Source organism: Leptopilina heterotoma, unplaced genomic scaffold, assembly GCF_015476425.1.
Source record: "Leptopilina heterotoma isolate Lh14 unplaced genomic scaffold, ASM1547642v1 Lhet_358, whole genome shotgun sequence".
Lineage (NCBI taxonomy): Eukaryota > Metazoa > Arthropoda > Insecta > Hymenoptera > Figitidae > Leptopilina > Leptopilina heterotoma.
In genome coordinates this window covers 667,776-684,048 of record NW_025111038.1, presented here as the reverse complement: position 1 = coordinate 684,048, position 16,273 = coordinate 667,776, and the positions used below count along the sequence as shown (strand labels likewise).

The window sequence follows — 16,273 nt, the reverse complement described above, 5'->3', positions numbered from 1 at the left end:
GTCCCATATCGGCTGAAAACAGATATTACGTTCTCACTCACTCACATGGTTTACGCTTTACGCCGACGCTTTCACGCCATCATGGGACGGTACCTTTACATTCGCGAAAGATGTTCGCGAAGCAGTTGTGCGTTGGCCTTTAACCGATTGTCAGTATGCTAAGGCCTTATGAGTTTTACGAAGATATATTGTGATTCGGCCTATATTTGAAGGAAAATATAGAACAATTTAGAAAAGTGCTCAAGGCCAACGCAGAATAGATCTGTAACCGGAACCGCAATCGTAAGCGTAACCGTAAGAATGAGTTAAAGAAGGATAGGTATATTGTTTATCCTTCTCTAACTCATTCTTCCGCTTACGGTTACGATTGCGGTTCCGGTTACAGATCTATTCTGCGTTGGCCTGTAGCGTTTTGTGTTGCGTTTTTTAACTAGGCCATGAGTGCAAATATAGCCAACATATATCTCAATTTCTCTCACACTCATGGCATAGTTACAAAACGCAACGCAAAACGCTGTCATGGGACGCCAGCCTCACTCTTGGACATAACCAACCAACTAGTTAAATAAATAAATAGTTGAAAGTGAAATAAGTGAAATTCTTTATATAACAAATGCAACAGTCTGATTCTTTTGTAAGTATCATCATATTACAATCACATTATACTAAAAGTTCTACGTAAATAGTATTGATATTATTTTCTGAAGAAATACTATGATTAAAGGGAAGAAATTCTCGAGAAAATATGAATTATTGATACTTTGGTGTTTTCAGGTAAACATTTTGAATTAAGTCGTACGTAATAGAATCTGTAGTGACAAGTTTATTTTAATCGAGATTTAAACAGTTAAACTATGTCAAACATCGACTGTCGAGGTGTGAAACGGGGAAGATGCTCCTGCGAGCATTGCACAGAATTTTTGTCAACTTCTTTAAAAATTGAATGCGCTTATTGTGGCTGTATACCCGTGAAGCATTCAGTATTAAGTATATATTTTGTAACAATATTTATTTACATCTTTCTAAATTATCTTTTTAAACATGTTTAAAATGTTTTTGACATAGATTAAGAGAACTTGGTTTTACACTTTGATGGCGTAAATCAAAATGGTCAAAATATTCAATCTGGAAATAATCGTGATTTTCAGCCAGAAAATAATCTATTTGTTAATCCCGAACACGAAACTTCTGAAGCTATTGATGACGAAAATGAAAATCGTGAAGATTTTGATGCCGAAAATGAAAATCATGAAGATTTTGATGCCGAAAATGAAAATGATGAAGAGATGAACCGCAATCAATATGATAATCTGCCGGAGGAAGATTTAATCGAAATGGTATAATTATTAATTTTATATGAAGTACAAAAATTTTAATGCTTTTAAATGTTTACTATATTTATTTATGATAAACAATTATTTATTTCTGTTAAATTTATGTCAACATTCTTAAAACAGGTTAAGATGCAGGATTTAATACCGTCTACTTTTAATGAACACTTTCATTCGGACATCACAACTGAACTATTTAAGGAGAAAGAGTTGAAGAAAAATGATTTCTGTAAAATAGTCAGGTTAATTGCAAACAAATTAGTGGAGGCTGGCAAAACCAATCCAACATACATATTGTTAGCTTCAATTGTCGCTACACAAAGATTTCCTGGACTTAGAGGGAATAACACAGAAGTGATTCATGTTTGTATACCAAAATATCTATCTTGTTGTTAGCTGATCATATTATGTACCCAAACGCATTCATGCTGTCCTTCTGGTCTGGCGGAATTTTAAAAGCAGTCATTTCTGTCAAAATGTTATTAGTTCATAACATATGAATGAAAATTTGCACGTCACGAGTTAAGAATATTTGATAGAAATGATACTAATTTCCCAAATTCCGTCAATCCGGAAGAACAGCACTTATGTTTTTGAGTATATAAATTTTAATTTTTGTGTAGTGTGTAAAAGGTAAAAGTGCTGTAAAAACGATGCAATTATTACATTGATCTTTAATGTAAAAATTGCAAAGACTTTAATCTTTTTTTATATTTTGGTAAAGTTATTTCTGGGTACAATTGAAATGACAGTATTATTTTTCTAACCGTTATAAGTATAAACATAACATGTTTATATTACAATTTTAGAGAAGAATGCAGATTCGTCTAGCACAGTGTTTAAAAAATAAGGTACAGAGAGCAAAAGAAGTTTGTTCTAAAGAAAGTGAGAAGGAATATTGTGCCATTTCCGAAAACGAATTATTAGAAACAAATGTACAATTGCTGTTAGAGGAATCACAAAAGTCGAAAGTGGATATAAATAGAGTAAAAAATCTTCTGACTGCAACAAGAAGCGAAAGACAAAAAGATGCAAAATCGCTTCCAGCAGAAAAACTGCTTGAAAAATACCCTATTTTGCAGGATACTAACTTTGTAAGTATATAGGCCAAATTTTGGCCACATAACTTTTCATCCTTTTTTTATAGTTGTTCTTTTAATTAGTTGTTTATTACTCTACTTTATAATAATATTTTCATATTTTTTAGTTTAGATTATTACTTCGGTGTAAAGATATTTCTTATAACAACAGTTTTAGTTGCTTAAAAAATGACGAACATTACTTTAAATTTGTTTATTTAATATTTACTATAGTTATGATTTGTTAAAATTATTACAGTTTTCGAAAGTTTCGAATGAATACGTTAAAATTATGAAGTATCAATTAAGAAAAGCATTTAGACAAAACAAATTTTTTATAATGCAAAATATAAATTGTAATTTAAATATACTCATCCCAATAGATCCGATTTTGTAAATAAATTCACTATCATTTTTAATTTAAACTTTAAAGATTAAATTGTTAATTAAAAAGTAAATTTATTCCTATTATAAAAGATATCCTTTTTTATTATATTCAATACCTACTTATATTTGGTATTTCATACTATAGTGATTCTTTTTATTTTGTGCAGCTTCTATGGGAATTTGGGGAATTGGTAGGAATGTCTACCAACTCTATGAAAAAAAACTTAGCAATAGGTATACCAAAATTAGTGTCAATATTACCGGATGAGGACGTTACAGAAAGAGTTGATCTTTTTTTACTAGAAAAGGTGGATTCATTTTTTCCAAACAAAAATACAAAAAAAGGTTCTCAGGCAAGACGCAAACTTGTCACAGTTTTGGAGGTAATTATTTTAAAGTATTAATATTATTCATGAGATGCTGAACGGCACTACACTGTTATGAGCATATACGTTTAATTTAAAGGAAAATTTTTCTGAATAATCTTAAAAAGTTTTCAGTGGATTTGAGAAATAAGGTTAGATATTTTTAAATATATTTTCTAAACGTAGTTTCCCTACTAAAAATAAAATCAGGAATGGTCAGACAAATGGTCAGGCCGCCTGACCACTTTAATCCAGTTTTCTTACGATTCTGAATGGATCTCGTCAGAAATCTATCACAACTGATCAGGAGGAAGTTTAAAGTGGTCACAAGTTTGCTACTATCCCCTCCTCTTTGTTGACCCCGCCCATAATTGGTGACTATTTGAGACCATTTGTATCTCATTTTTGACCATATTTTTAAGCCACTTCTGTTTTATTTATTTAAACAATATCCAAAAAGTTGCAACAAATTAATTTTAAAAAATATATTTTATTAATTAATATCAGTTTGTTTACATACGGAACAACTTAAAACTAATTCCCGGAGTTAAATTAAAATTTGGACCCTACGGGGATCGAACCCCGACGCATGATCTAACCTAGTGCCTAAACTAACTGCCCTAACGACTGCGACTACCGAACCGACTTACATATTTCTGGATTCAACTGTCTATATATGAGCGGATGGGAAGAAGAACTCGATGTGACGCTCCGCTGCACGCTGTATTGTCAGTCAAGAGTTCCAAATGCCAATAAAATTAAAGTTTGAAATTTTAAATTTTAAAAAGTGCTACATTATAGAAAATAAAGAGGCGCATCTTTTTTTCCTTTGAATTTTTTTTTATAGGACAATTAGTTTAAATAGTAAGTGCAAAAAACTAAAAAAAATTTATTTTTATTTTTCATTCAATTTTAAAACATAAATCATCGTAGTTAAGACAAATATTGATAAAATTAATCGGTATTTGATATACAAACTCGTTAGAGTCTATAGAAGACGATAACATATCAAAAAACTTAAAAATTATTAATTGTTTAATAATATTTAATTATTATTAATGATCTACCAGCAATCACATTTTCTTACCTTCGCCGACAAAAAGTCAGTGGGGAAGTTTCGAATTAAAAGAACTTCCAGTGAGAGAGACATTCGTTCTTCAATGTATAAAGATGTTTTCTGAAAAATTTCAAATTGATTAATTGAAAAGTTTAGAAAATATCGAAGTTTAAACAAATTGCGCGTGGCGCGCTAGCGAGTCGCCGTGTATAGAGAATTATATTCTGTGTATAAATGATCTGCTTCTCATAACTTTTACATATACATTTATTTACTATCGCAAATAAATTGTTTTCAATTATATTAAACTTTTATAATAATAAATAATAAAATTATTTAAACATTTTTTAAATGTAATATGAGGCATTTTACGTGAAATGTCCTAAGTTGAAATTTCAACTTCTTGAAAAAAATTGAAACTCGAGGAATTTGTTGCTCTATCAAGTAGAAATGTGACCCAAAAAATATTTTTGATTTTTTCGAAAAATTGGAGGGGGTAGAGGGGGGTCAATTTGACCAATTTTGCCAACATCGGCTACTTTGTGAATTTTTTCTGAACATACTTGTAATGGGAAAAATTTTTTAGAATATGTTTCTGAAAGGTTTTTTCGTCCTCTTTCCAATGGTGTATTTTATTTTTTAATATTTTAAAAATTTACCCTAATTTTTGATGATTTATATTTAATTTTCAATTTCCCAAAAATCGGTCCGTTTTTTTTAAATAAATTATTGCAAACGAAAGCTGAGGTTTTTTCCTATCGGCATGTAAATTTTCAGAATGCCCTTTTTTTTTTGTTTTTGAGTTATTGAATTTCAAAGAATAATTGCGGCGCGCTGCGTCGCGGTTGCACTGAGCCGCGTGGCAACCCATGGCAACCGGCGTGAGACGAGGCGCCCGGGACGCTGCGCGCCGCAATTTATTCTTTGAAATTCAATAACTCAAAAACAAAAAAAAAGGGCATTCTGAAAATTTACATGCCGATAGGAAAAAACCTCAGCTTTCGTTTGCAATAATTTATTTAAAAAAAACGGACCGATTTTTGGGAAATTGAAAATTAAATATAAATCATCAAAAATTAGGGTAAATTTTTAAAATATTAAAAAATAAAATACACCATTGGAAAGAGGACGAAAAAACCTTTCAGAAACATATTCTAAAAAATTTTTCCCATTACAAGTATGTTCAGAAAAAATTCACAAAGTATCCGATGTTGGCAAAATTGGTCAAATTGACCCCCCTCTACCCCCTCCAATTTTTCGAAAAAATTAAAAAATATTTTTTGGGTCACATTTCTACTTGATAGAGCAACAAATTCCTCGAGTTTCAATTTTTTTCAAGAAGTTGAAATTTCAACTTAGGACATTTCACGTAAAATGCCTCATATATAATATTGAAACCTTATATTAAATTATTATAATTAAACACATTTTAATATGTGAAAATAAAAATAAATAAAATATTTTTTAAATACTAATAAATGTTAATAAATAACTCAAACTAATGTTAAGGCATTTTAATAACATATTTAATGAAATAATAGATACATAAAAATATTTTTAAATAACAAATTAATAAGAAAAATATTTATTCATATAGGTAATATAAATAATATTTTATTCTATTCATTTAGTAATAATTTATTAATTTAAACATTAAATCAATTTTAATTTATCAATATAAATAAATTGAAAACAATTTATTTGCGATAGTAAATAAATGTATATGAGGCATTCCATTTCAAAACGACCCCCTTCGTAAACAATTGCCAATGTAAGACAATTTTTAAATGAATATTTCTTCCATTCTGTAGAACCAAATTACTTTTTATATTAGTGATTACGAAAGTAGAATTTCTGAACTTTCTGATAAGAAAAAAATATATTTTTTTAATAATTTAATTTAAATAGAAAATTGAGTTTAAAAGTTAAGCTTTGAAAAATCTCAAAACACGTTACCTCCGATTTTAATAAAATTCATATTAAACGAAAACTTGAATATTCTTCTTTTTATTTATCAAACGATAATAATGGACATTTCAGTGGATTTTAAAAAAATAATTAAATTTTACAGACATTTAGAAGGTTATTATGCATAAATTGGGAAAAACAAATGCCGCCCTATACTTAATAAATGGTTTTCTCAATATAACCTTCGAAATGTTTGTGAAATTGTATTATTTTCTCAAAATCCACTGAAATGTCCATTATTATCGTTTGATAAAAAAAAGAAGAATATTCAAGCTTTTGTTTAATATGAATTTTATTAAAATCGGAGGTAACGTGTTTTGAGATTTTTCAAAGTTTAACTTTTAAACTCAATTTTCTATTTAAATTAAATTATCAAAAAAATATATTTTTTTATTATCAGAAAGTTCAGAAATTCTACTTTCGAAATCACTAATATAAAAAGTAATTTGGTTCTACAGAATGGAAGAAATATTCATTTAAAAATTGTCTTACATTGGCAATTGTTTACGCAGGGGGTCGTTTTGAAATGGAACGCCTCATATGTAAAAGTTATGAGAAGCAGATCATTTATACACAGAATATAATTCTCTATACACGGCGACTCGCTAGCGCGCCACGCGCAATTTGTTTAAACTTCGATATTTTCTAAACTTTTCAATTAATCAATTTGAAATTTTTCAGAAAACATCTTTATACATTGAAGAACGAATGTCTCTCTCACTGGAAGTTCTTTTAATTCGAAACTTCCCCACTGACTTTTTGTCGGCGAAGGCAAGAAAATGTGATTGCTGGTAGATCATTAATAATAATTAAATATTATTAAACAATTAATAATTTTTAAGTTTTTTGATATGTTATCGTCTTCTATAGACTCTAACGAGTTTGTATATCAAATACCGATTAATTTTATCAATATTTGTCTTAACTACGATGATTTATGTTTTAAAATTGAATGAAAAATAAAAATAAAATTTTTTTAGTTTTTTGCACTTACTATTTAAACTAATTGTCCTATAAAAAAAATTCAGAGGAAAAAAAGATGCGCCTCTTTATTTTCTATAATGTAGCACTTTTTAAAATTTAAAATTTCAAACTTTAATTTTATCGGCATTTGGAACTCTTGACTGACAATACAGCGTGCAGCGGAGCGTCACATCGAGTTCTTCTTCCCATCCGCTCAATATAAAGAGCAACTGTAAAATAGTAAAATTCAATTACCAATATTATCAAGAAATCAGAATAAACTGTTAAATAATTTTTATTAATTAATTATGTTTTAATTTAGTCATAATAGGTTATGTGAATTAATAAAAATTAACATTATTAATTGAATCAATAATAAATTAAGTCTTAACTTTACAATTTGGAATGTTTCATAAACTACACGGAGAAAAAAATGCTGTTGAATCAATGACATATGGGTTTGATTCATTGAATAGTGTCATAACGGGCTGCCTAACGTATATGCTGTTGTTTTGAAAGCACCGATTCTAATGATTCGATAGTATCACTTTCTTTGAAACAAAAGCATATTTCTCAAATTGACAGCATACTATGTTAATTCGAAGGTGAATCCTTTTGAATCAATAAACAAAATTTTTTAATTTAACAGTATATGCTTTTGAGTCAATGACTATAACTTTTAAATTTAAAAGCATCATTTTTATGATTCAAAAATTTGTACTCTTAATTTTTTTAGTTGTTGCTATCGATTGAATAACACCATACTGTTAATTCAATTCTTTTATGTGGTTAAATATATACCAACGATAAATTGAAAAAAGGGAATTTTTGTTCACATGTTTTTTATATACTATAATTAATTCTCACACCTTTAACACAACACTTTTTATACACATCTTTTTTTCAATTTTTCACACTAACATATACATCTTTATTATTATTTTCATTTTTTCCAACGGCTAAACACACACACACATACACATTCAAACACACTTATCTTTTTTAGTCAGAAAAATACGGCTATTCCCAAGCGGTCACCCATCCATTTAGTAACCGCGACCAACGACGCTTAACTTCCGTGATAGACGAGAACCGCCGCGCTGCAATGTAATACATCCGCTTCTCAACGTTGGGCACTTACTTTGTGGTTAAATACCGTGCTCGAGATTTTTCGCGTATATAAGGGAATTTATATAGTGAATTTATATTTAACTAGTCATTAATTAATTAAAAGAATTTAAATAATACTTTTTTATATTAGAATCTCAAAAATGACAGGTTTAATAAACATATAAATATATGCGGGTAAGTATTTCAATAAATTTAGTACCTGTCAATGTCTCAAAACATAGTGTTCTTATTTTTATAGCATATGCTATAGGCAGTCCGCAATAGCACCACTCATTGAAACGAAAGCATATGCTTTCGTTTTCAGAGCGCGCTTCTTTAGAGCAAACAATTTTTCATTTGATTTAAATTTACATGCATTTTCTTCAAATTTATCTATTAGATGCTTCAAATGAATAATGTCAAAGAAGCAATAAATTATTCTGTTGCTATATATAGATGAACTATAGAAACAATTTGCACAATATCATCAATTCTACAGTACCGTACTTTTAATTTAAACAGTTTCATTTTTTCGTTTTAAGCAATATACTTTTCGATTAATAAATGTGTCATTGAATCAATGACGGGGAATTCAATAGCATGGAGATATTTGATTCAACAGCACTTTTTTTTCAGTGTATAATACGAATACAGATTAATAATAATTATTATTATATCTGCATTTAAAATAAATTTAGTATTTAATATTAATTTAATTTAACATTATAATTTATAATAATAATGAATTATTAATGCAATATTGAAATTTTTATATATTTTAAATTTAAATTATTAATAATCATTATAGTAAGAAATTATTCTATTAATGATTATAATAATAATTTAAATATAACTGTATGTATTTCAATTATAATGCAAATACTTCTCATAATAAGTACTGACTGGTATAGTAAATTACTTAGTTAAGTTAAAAGAACAATTTTTATAATAGAATAATGTATTCTGAAATGTAAAAAATAAATTTGAAAGATTTTATATGTATATATAAATTTTCATGAGACTTTACCAAAATTAGAAAGATGTACCAAAATTTTTATAGGTTATGTGTTCACACATTTCAGAAATAGTCAAGAATTTCAGAAATGATCAGGAATTTCAGAAATGGTCACAGCTTCGAAAATGGTGGGAGTAAAGTGGGAGGAGCTTGTAAAGTATTTGGTTAGGAATGGTGAGAAACGTTCGAAAACGTCAGAAGTGGTGAGACTGTTCAGGAATGTTCAGAAATTCTGACCATTCATGACGATTCCTGATTTTATTTTTAGTAGGGTTGGATGAGTAAAATAATTTTAATATTGTTTACTTAATTTCATTTTTAAGTATTGTTTAATTTTTTTTAGTGTTCCTTACCAATAATTTTAAAACAAATTTTTTAATTTATCCAATTTGTTTTATTGAATATTAAACATTTTTTTAAGGGCACTAATGAAGAAAGTGGCGCAACGGAATCACCGGATGCAAATAGAGCACCATTTTTAATAATCTGTGGTGACTCCACAAAAAATGTCAAATGTTATGTTGACGCGGAACCACTTTTCGTGGAAACGCCATTAAATGCGATTTTATTAGTAATAGCCGCCTATTGGATTTTTGATATCAGCTTTGATAAACATTTTCAGAATCAATTGATTCTTTTAAGCATGGTCATGTTCGGTAATCAGGCTGAAAAAATTCTTGGTGCGCATAAAATCGAATCTATATCCGTAAATAACTTACTTATTAAAGCTAAATTAAGCAGTCGCTAAAAACTTGTCTGATTTGCAAAGTTAGTCAGGAGTAGTCAAATTTCATTTTGTTTTTATATTTTACTTCATTATTTTATATGCTATAAGCATAAAACTATTTTCTTAATTACCTTTAGACTTGTTAAAAATTTAACTGTTCTATTCAATATATCTGAAGGGAAAAAAGTCAGAATTATTTTTTAATTTATAATAAAACAGTATTATTTTCCTACATATTAAATAAGTGTTAAAAGGTAAAATTCATTCCACTTAAATTTATATTATTTTGTATTTTATTTTAGTTTTATGTATTATTGATTAAGAAAGTGTGTTGTACAATATATAAAAAGTTTATTCAATATGTATTAATACAGATGATATAAAATGTCACACATTATCTTTAATAAAAAGTTATTGAATAATAAAATAAAATTGCAAACAAATTTATTTCGAAACATACGACACAAACATAAAATATTTTTTATTTCAATTAAAAACAATTTTTTTTTCATTATTTTATTAAATCTGATAGCATAGTTTGATTGAGATTTGTTCATAAATAAGCGTTAAGCCGGAAGAAGAATAACAAATAGACTTGTATTCGTAATCGCATTTATAATTGTCTGTAGTTTATATATTGAATTTCTTTAATGTAATTCTTTTTTTAACAACATTCGAGATCATTGAAACTATATACAAGTTCACCGTATCCGACTAAACTGCGTTCCATTATCTGATGTTTTGTTTACTATTTGAAACTATTAAACAATTATTATGATAAAAAGAAAAAACAGAGAAGTATCTTATAATTAAGTAGAAGAAATAAATTTGTAGATAATTTTCATTCATTTAAAGTATTTGTTGCTCTGTTGTTGCATTAAAATAACAATAAATTGTGCTATGTTTAAAAAATGCTATGAAATACTTTCGATCCACAGTTGACAGTCGTAGATATTCCACATTTATATTTAAATATATGTTGATAAAGTTAGCAATAATAAATATTTATTCACAATGTTGTTTGTACATCAATAATTTAATAAAATAAAAGTCCTGACGTACAAAAATGTCTATTCAGTAAACAAATATTTTCAACAGTAATATAAGAAATAACAGACGAATTAATTTCATTTCGCTATTGAAATAAAAGGTTGTATTTAACATTTATTTATTTACTGTGTTTTGCCTACATACTCTGTAAAAAGCCGAATAATAAAAAAACATTTATTCACTTTAACACTTGTAGGTTAGGAGATTACTTTGTTTACAAATTAGTCATAAAGGTGCAGTCCACTGCGGTATCGTGAAACGGCAAAAGGTTGAGCCAATAAGAAATTTCTATTAAAATCATATTTCCATTGAATCGGAAGTTACTATTGGCTAAACGTTTTCCGTCTCTCGTTTTCAGGGTGCGGTCACATCTAAGCAGAAAAAGTAAAACCGAGTGTGTGTAAACATTTTATACCTGTCTTTTTCACTTTTGCATTATGCTTTTATTATCCAAAAGTTCGTAATTGTTTTTTTCAATTTTTGGAAAAATTGTTTTATTTGTTTGTAATAGTGTTGTTAATAATTATACGAATGATTAGAAAAATGAAAATTTTCAAGAGTTGTGATTGTAAGGAGATCCCAGTCTGTGCGATTTTCCCATTGAAGCTTAATGTAAGAATTCAATCGATTGTGGGACCCCCTTAAATCTGCTGTGACAAAAACATGAATAGAGGTTAGTATTTCACTTTATAAACAAACAAACTTTTTTTCTTATTCAATTGCTCACTTTTAATCAATTTTTGCTTTTTTCTTTCTTAAAATTCATAATAAAATCAGTTTAAGTACATAAAAAATCAGTGCCGTGAAGAAATTTATTAATAAACTTGTCAGTAACAACATGACAGCCATTGCAATTGTATTTTGATATCAATTTATGTATGAAAAAATGATTCCGATTTTCGGTTCATTTCTATAAAATAATTTCAATTTTTGTATCAATTTGATGCCTTAAATCAAATTAAAACGTTGCATACTAAAATGATACCATCCAATTTACTGTATACATACACGGAAAAAAAATCAGCCTAATAATGCATGGAGTCTATTGGTTCGATTTTTACATGAGCCCATTTTGCAAATATCACACAGGAGTTTACTAAAAATGCATGGCTTTTGTGACTTTTGCCACAGCACCATGCGAAAATAGGATGGATTCCAAGCTAATCACGCATGGTAGTGTGCGTGCAATATACACAACAGACGCTCATGTGTTTTTAGCCTAGTATTTTTTTCCGTGTACACTGTAAAAAATTGTTTAGAGAAAATTCACAAAAATTTCTTCTTTTCTGTGAATTTTACAACTAATGATGAATATTTACCAAGATTGAAAAAAATAATTGTAGTTTATAGAGATTCGTTTTATTTCACAAAATATGTTTGATTACAAAACTATTTAACAAAATATTTTTCACAAACCGTAACAAACAATTATGAAGAACAATAATAAAATAGTATCAATATTATATTAATCATATAACCCACACTAACAATAAAATTACTTATCCCTAGAAATTGAAATTCGTCGAAATTAACTGATGTACACAAGTAGATTAAAAATTCACTATATTGCTGTTCAATAAATAATTATAAAATATAATATTATAATATATTTATTTTGAATTAAATTTTAAACACTCATTTTTTATTTAAAACACTGTAAAAACAAGAAGAGTTTCACGCGCGGATGTATAGTTCCTATGGCAAATGCTGTAAAGCAACTGACGCTAAAAGGACCTTTTGTCAAAAACTTCTAAGAAATTGTAAAAATTTTCCAAACCAGATGTGACAAACATTTCAAAAAAAAAATTTTAAATAACAGTATTGAATTTTCAATAACAGTAATGAATTTTCAATAACAGTATTGAATTTTCAATAACAGTATCGAATTTTCAATAACAGTCATGAATTTTTAATAACTGTGTCTGTATTTTTCAATTACAAACCAATGGATTTTCATTTTTTCAATAACAGTAATGAATTTTCAATAACTGCGTTTGTATTTTCAATTACAAACCAATTAATATTCACTCGGTTGGAAGTGAAAAGAGATAAATAAGTAAGTATATGTGAGAATTGTTGCGATTATTATTGTTTATATACATAACTTAATTGTTACTAAAATTCCCTCTATAATTAAGAGAGAAGAATTGCAATTTTTCACTACACAGACAGCACCAGGCATTTTCACTCACAATTTATTTTTTACATGCTTCATTGAACTAACAATCACTTTTATAAACAAAATTAGAGGTTATGTCATGTCTTATTTTGTTTTTAAATATAATGATCTTCTCCTCCGCGAGAGGCTCTTCTATCGATGTAAGTGAGCCTAGAGGAATCACTGTTATGAAAAATGCGGCCACGTTTGACGCGGATTTATCACGGGCGTTCGGTCTCCTTATACTACTCCATGTATTCACTTCAAGTTCTTTAATTTTCAATTCAAGCTGAATTGAATTAAAATTCAATAACTTATGTAATTGAAAAGTTGTTGAATTTTCAATTCTTTTCTAACAGTGTACCTAACTTGCCATTTCACCAAATCACACAAATTTTTCACAGCAAAACTGTTTTCAGACGTTTCAGACTGAGTCCTACCGAACTTAACCTTCTTACTGTGTAAAATTATGATTATTGGTCAAATGGCAAGTTAGGTATTTGGCTACCACTGCGTGTATAAGAATTAAAAATTTCAAAATAAATAGATCCCATCGTTTGCCCACAATCAGACAAGGCTTAAAAATTGTTAATTTAGTGCTAGTTTCTTACAAAAAATTACCTTTATATTTTTGTTCGTAAATGGTCTGTAATTTTTCATTTTTGGCCCGTAAAGTTTGTATTTTTAAATATTGTGTCACTGGTTCGAGCCCTGACAATTTTTTTAAAAATGTTCATTTTATATTCATAATTTATAACGTTGGTGACGATTACAATGATTTAGAAAAAAAAAAAAAATATCGACAGATTAGCTTGGTCGGATGGATGCCTGGCTCGGTGGGCAGACCAAGGGTACTTGGTTCGCGCCCATTAGCCTGGGATTTTTCCGGCACGTGAGATATTCTAAACGGGAGGTTTGACGTCGAAGTATAAGGCTGCGGTTACACCTCTGCAGGCTGCCTGCCTGCGCAGGCAGGAGCAACGAGAGGGGCCGTCCATAAATTACGTAAGACATTTAGGGGGGAGTGTTCTAGGAATATCAGGCATGCGCAGTAGTGTTCTATGAATATCAAGCATGCGCGCAAAACACCCACACATGTATACTCAACATATACACTAATCACATGTACATGTATACTCACACATGTACATAAATTATATACACATGTATACTGACTCATGTGCAGATATAAACTGCTACATATACACAAATCACATATATAGATTTAATAAACGATTGATAATATAAATTGTTGAATTTTTTAAGGTTCGTTGATGCACGTAGTGTCTGTTGAAATTTTTTTAAATATACGTAAGTACCTCACTCGCTAGTGCTGCGCTGTCTGTGTTGTAAGGGAAATTATTTATTTACTTGTGTACTAACTTATTCCCAAGTGCGAAATTAAAAACGGCCCAAAACTGGCCCAGTGACGGCATAGTCAGTGCCTACTCTTGGCAGACAATAGTGGCCCGACTGTCGGGAGGTTAACCGCGGTAGGCCGTCGGCAGCCAATCATCGGCCGATTCTCGGTAAACATTAATGGCCCATTATTGGCTGCCATTACTCCCCAGTGTTGAAAAAATTAAAAAAAAATATATTTTTCATTTAATTAACTAATTAATTCATAATATTTATACAAGTTTATTTCCCTGAATTAATCGCAAACTTACAAATATTTGAAAAATTCTTACCGCTCGCGGGGATCGATACCTGAACCTGACGCACCACAGCCTAACACTCTGACCACTCTGCTACTCTGACGTGAAGTCGAGGAAGCAAAAGGGTTCTTATAAGCTACACTACACTGGCCGATACTGTGCCATTATTGGGCCGAGCTACGTCCCAATATTGGCAATTATAATTTACCATCATAGATACAAAATGATAGACATTAATATGGTATTCCTGAGCCAAGGTACGTCCCATTTCTGGCAATTATAATTTGCCACAAAATGTTTTCCATTAAAGTGCCACTAATGTGCCATTAATAGGCCGATCTTCGTCACATCACTGGCAATTGAATATTGCCATTAAAGATTGATCAACTTTGCCATTATTGAGCCAAGCTACGCCCCAATACTGGTTATCATAATTTGCCTTCAAAGATACAAAATTTTTGCCATTAAAGTGCCACTAATGTGCCTTTAATGGGCCGATCTTTGTCACATCATTGGCAATTGTCTTTTGCCATTAAAGATTGATCAACTTTGCCAATATTGTGCCATTATTGAGCCAAGCTACGCCCGAATTCTGGCAATTACAATTTGTCATCAAAGATACAAAATGTTTGCCATTAAAGTGCCACTAATGTGCCTTTAATGGGCCGATCTTTGTCACATCATTGGCAATTGTCTTTTGCCATTAAAGATTGATCAACTTTGCCAATATTGTGCCGTTATTGAGCCAAGCTACTCCCCAATACTGGTAATTATAATTTGCCATCAAAGATACAAAATTTTTGCCATTAAAGTGCCATTAATGGGCCGATGGTCGGCACATCACTGGCAATTGCTTTTTGCAATTAAAGATTGATCAACTTTGCCATGAATGTGCCACTATTGGGCCGAGAGCTGGCCCAGTCTTAAAAAATTTGAAAATCTGACCATCGGCGCCATCATTGGCCCATCAATGGGACGTTTTGAACACCAGTAATGGCCCAGTAACTACTGCCAATTCTCGGCAGACATTACTAGACCAATTATGGGCCGTTTTTGCAGTCTTGGCATTTCGCACTTGGGTTTATTTGTTTGACAGAAATCAACAATAATTTTTTAAATGGATAATCAGTGAAAAATGACTTATATTTCTGTAAGTGTAATTTTCAACTGACTTTTAGTAAAATTATTTGTTTGAAAGAAATTTACAATAATAAATAAATCACAATAAAATAACAATCAGTGAAGAATGACTGATATTTTAGTACTTTTCAACTGATTTTCAGTAAAATTCCACTGATTATGAATCCAAAGTCACTTTTTAAAAATACAAAATGGCGAATCCAGGATAGCGGACGAAAATAAAAGATTTATAAGAGAATACGTAAAAATAACATTTCGTATAATG

At 29.4% G+C, this 16,273-nt stretch overlaps 1 protein-coding gene across 5 annotated transcripts; it reads left to right on the top strand.

The window, feature by feature from the left end:
* Nucleotides 1-357: 357 nt before the first annotated feature.
* LOC122505418 lies at nt 358-11,262 on the top strand. 5 transcript variants are annotated; one of them, XM_043617027.1, is made up of 8 exons: nt 358-634; nt 775-987; nt 1,149-1,337; nt 1,458-1,694; nt 2,141-2,425; nt 2,965-3,180; nt 3,291-3,314; nt 9,697-11,261. In XM_043617027.1, the coding sequence occupies exons 3-8, from the start codon at nt 1,287-1,289 to the stop codon at nt 10,021-10,023; spliced, it is 1,140 nt and encodes a 379-aa protein (XP_043472962.1). In that variant the 5' UTR covers nt 358-634; nt 775-987; nt 1,149-1,286; the 3' UTR covers nt 10,024-11,261. The 5 variants fall into 5 exon arrangements, with proteins under 5 accessions (XP_043472962.1, XP_043472961.1, XP_043472959.1 ...); XM_043617026.1 differs by having other exon boundaries at nt 1,066-1,337; XM_043617024.1 differs by lacking the exons at nt 358-634; nt 775-987 and adding an exon at nt 679-774 and having other exon boundaries at nt 9,697-11,262.
* Nucleotides 11,263-16,273: the final 5,011 nt, after the last annotated feature.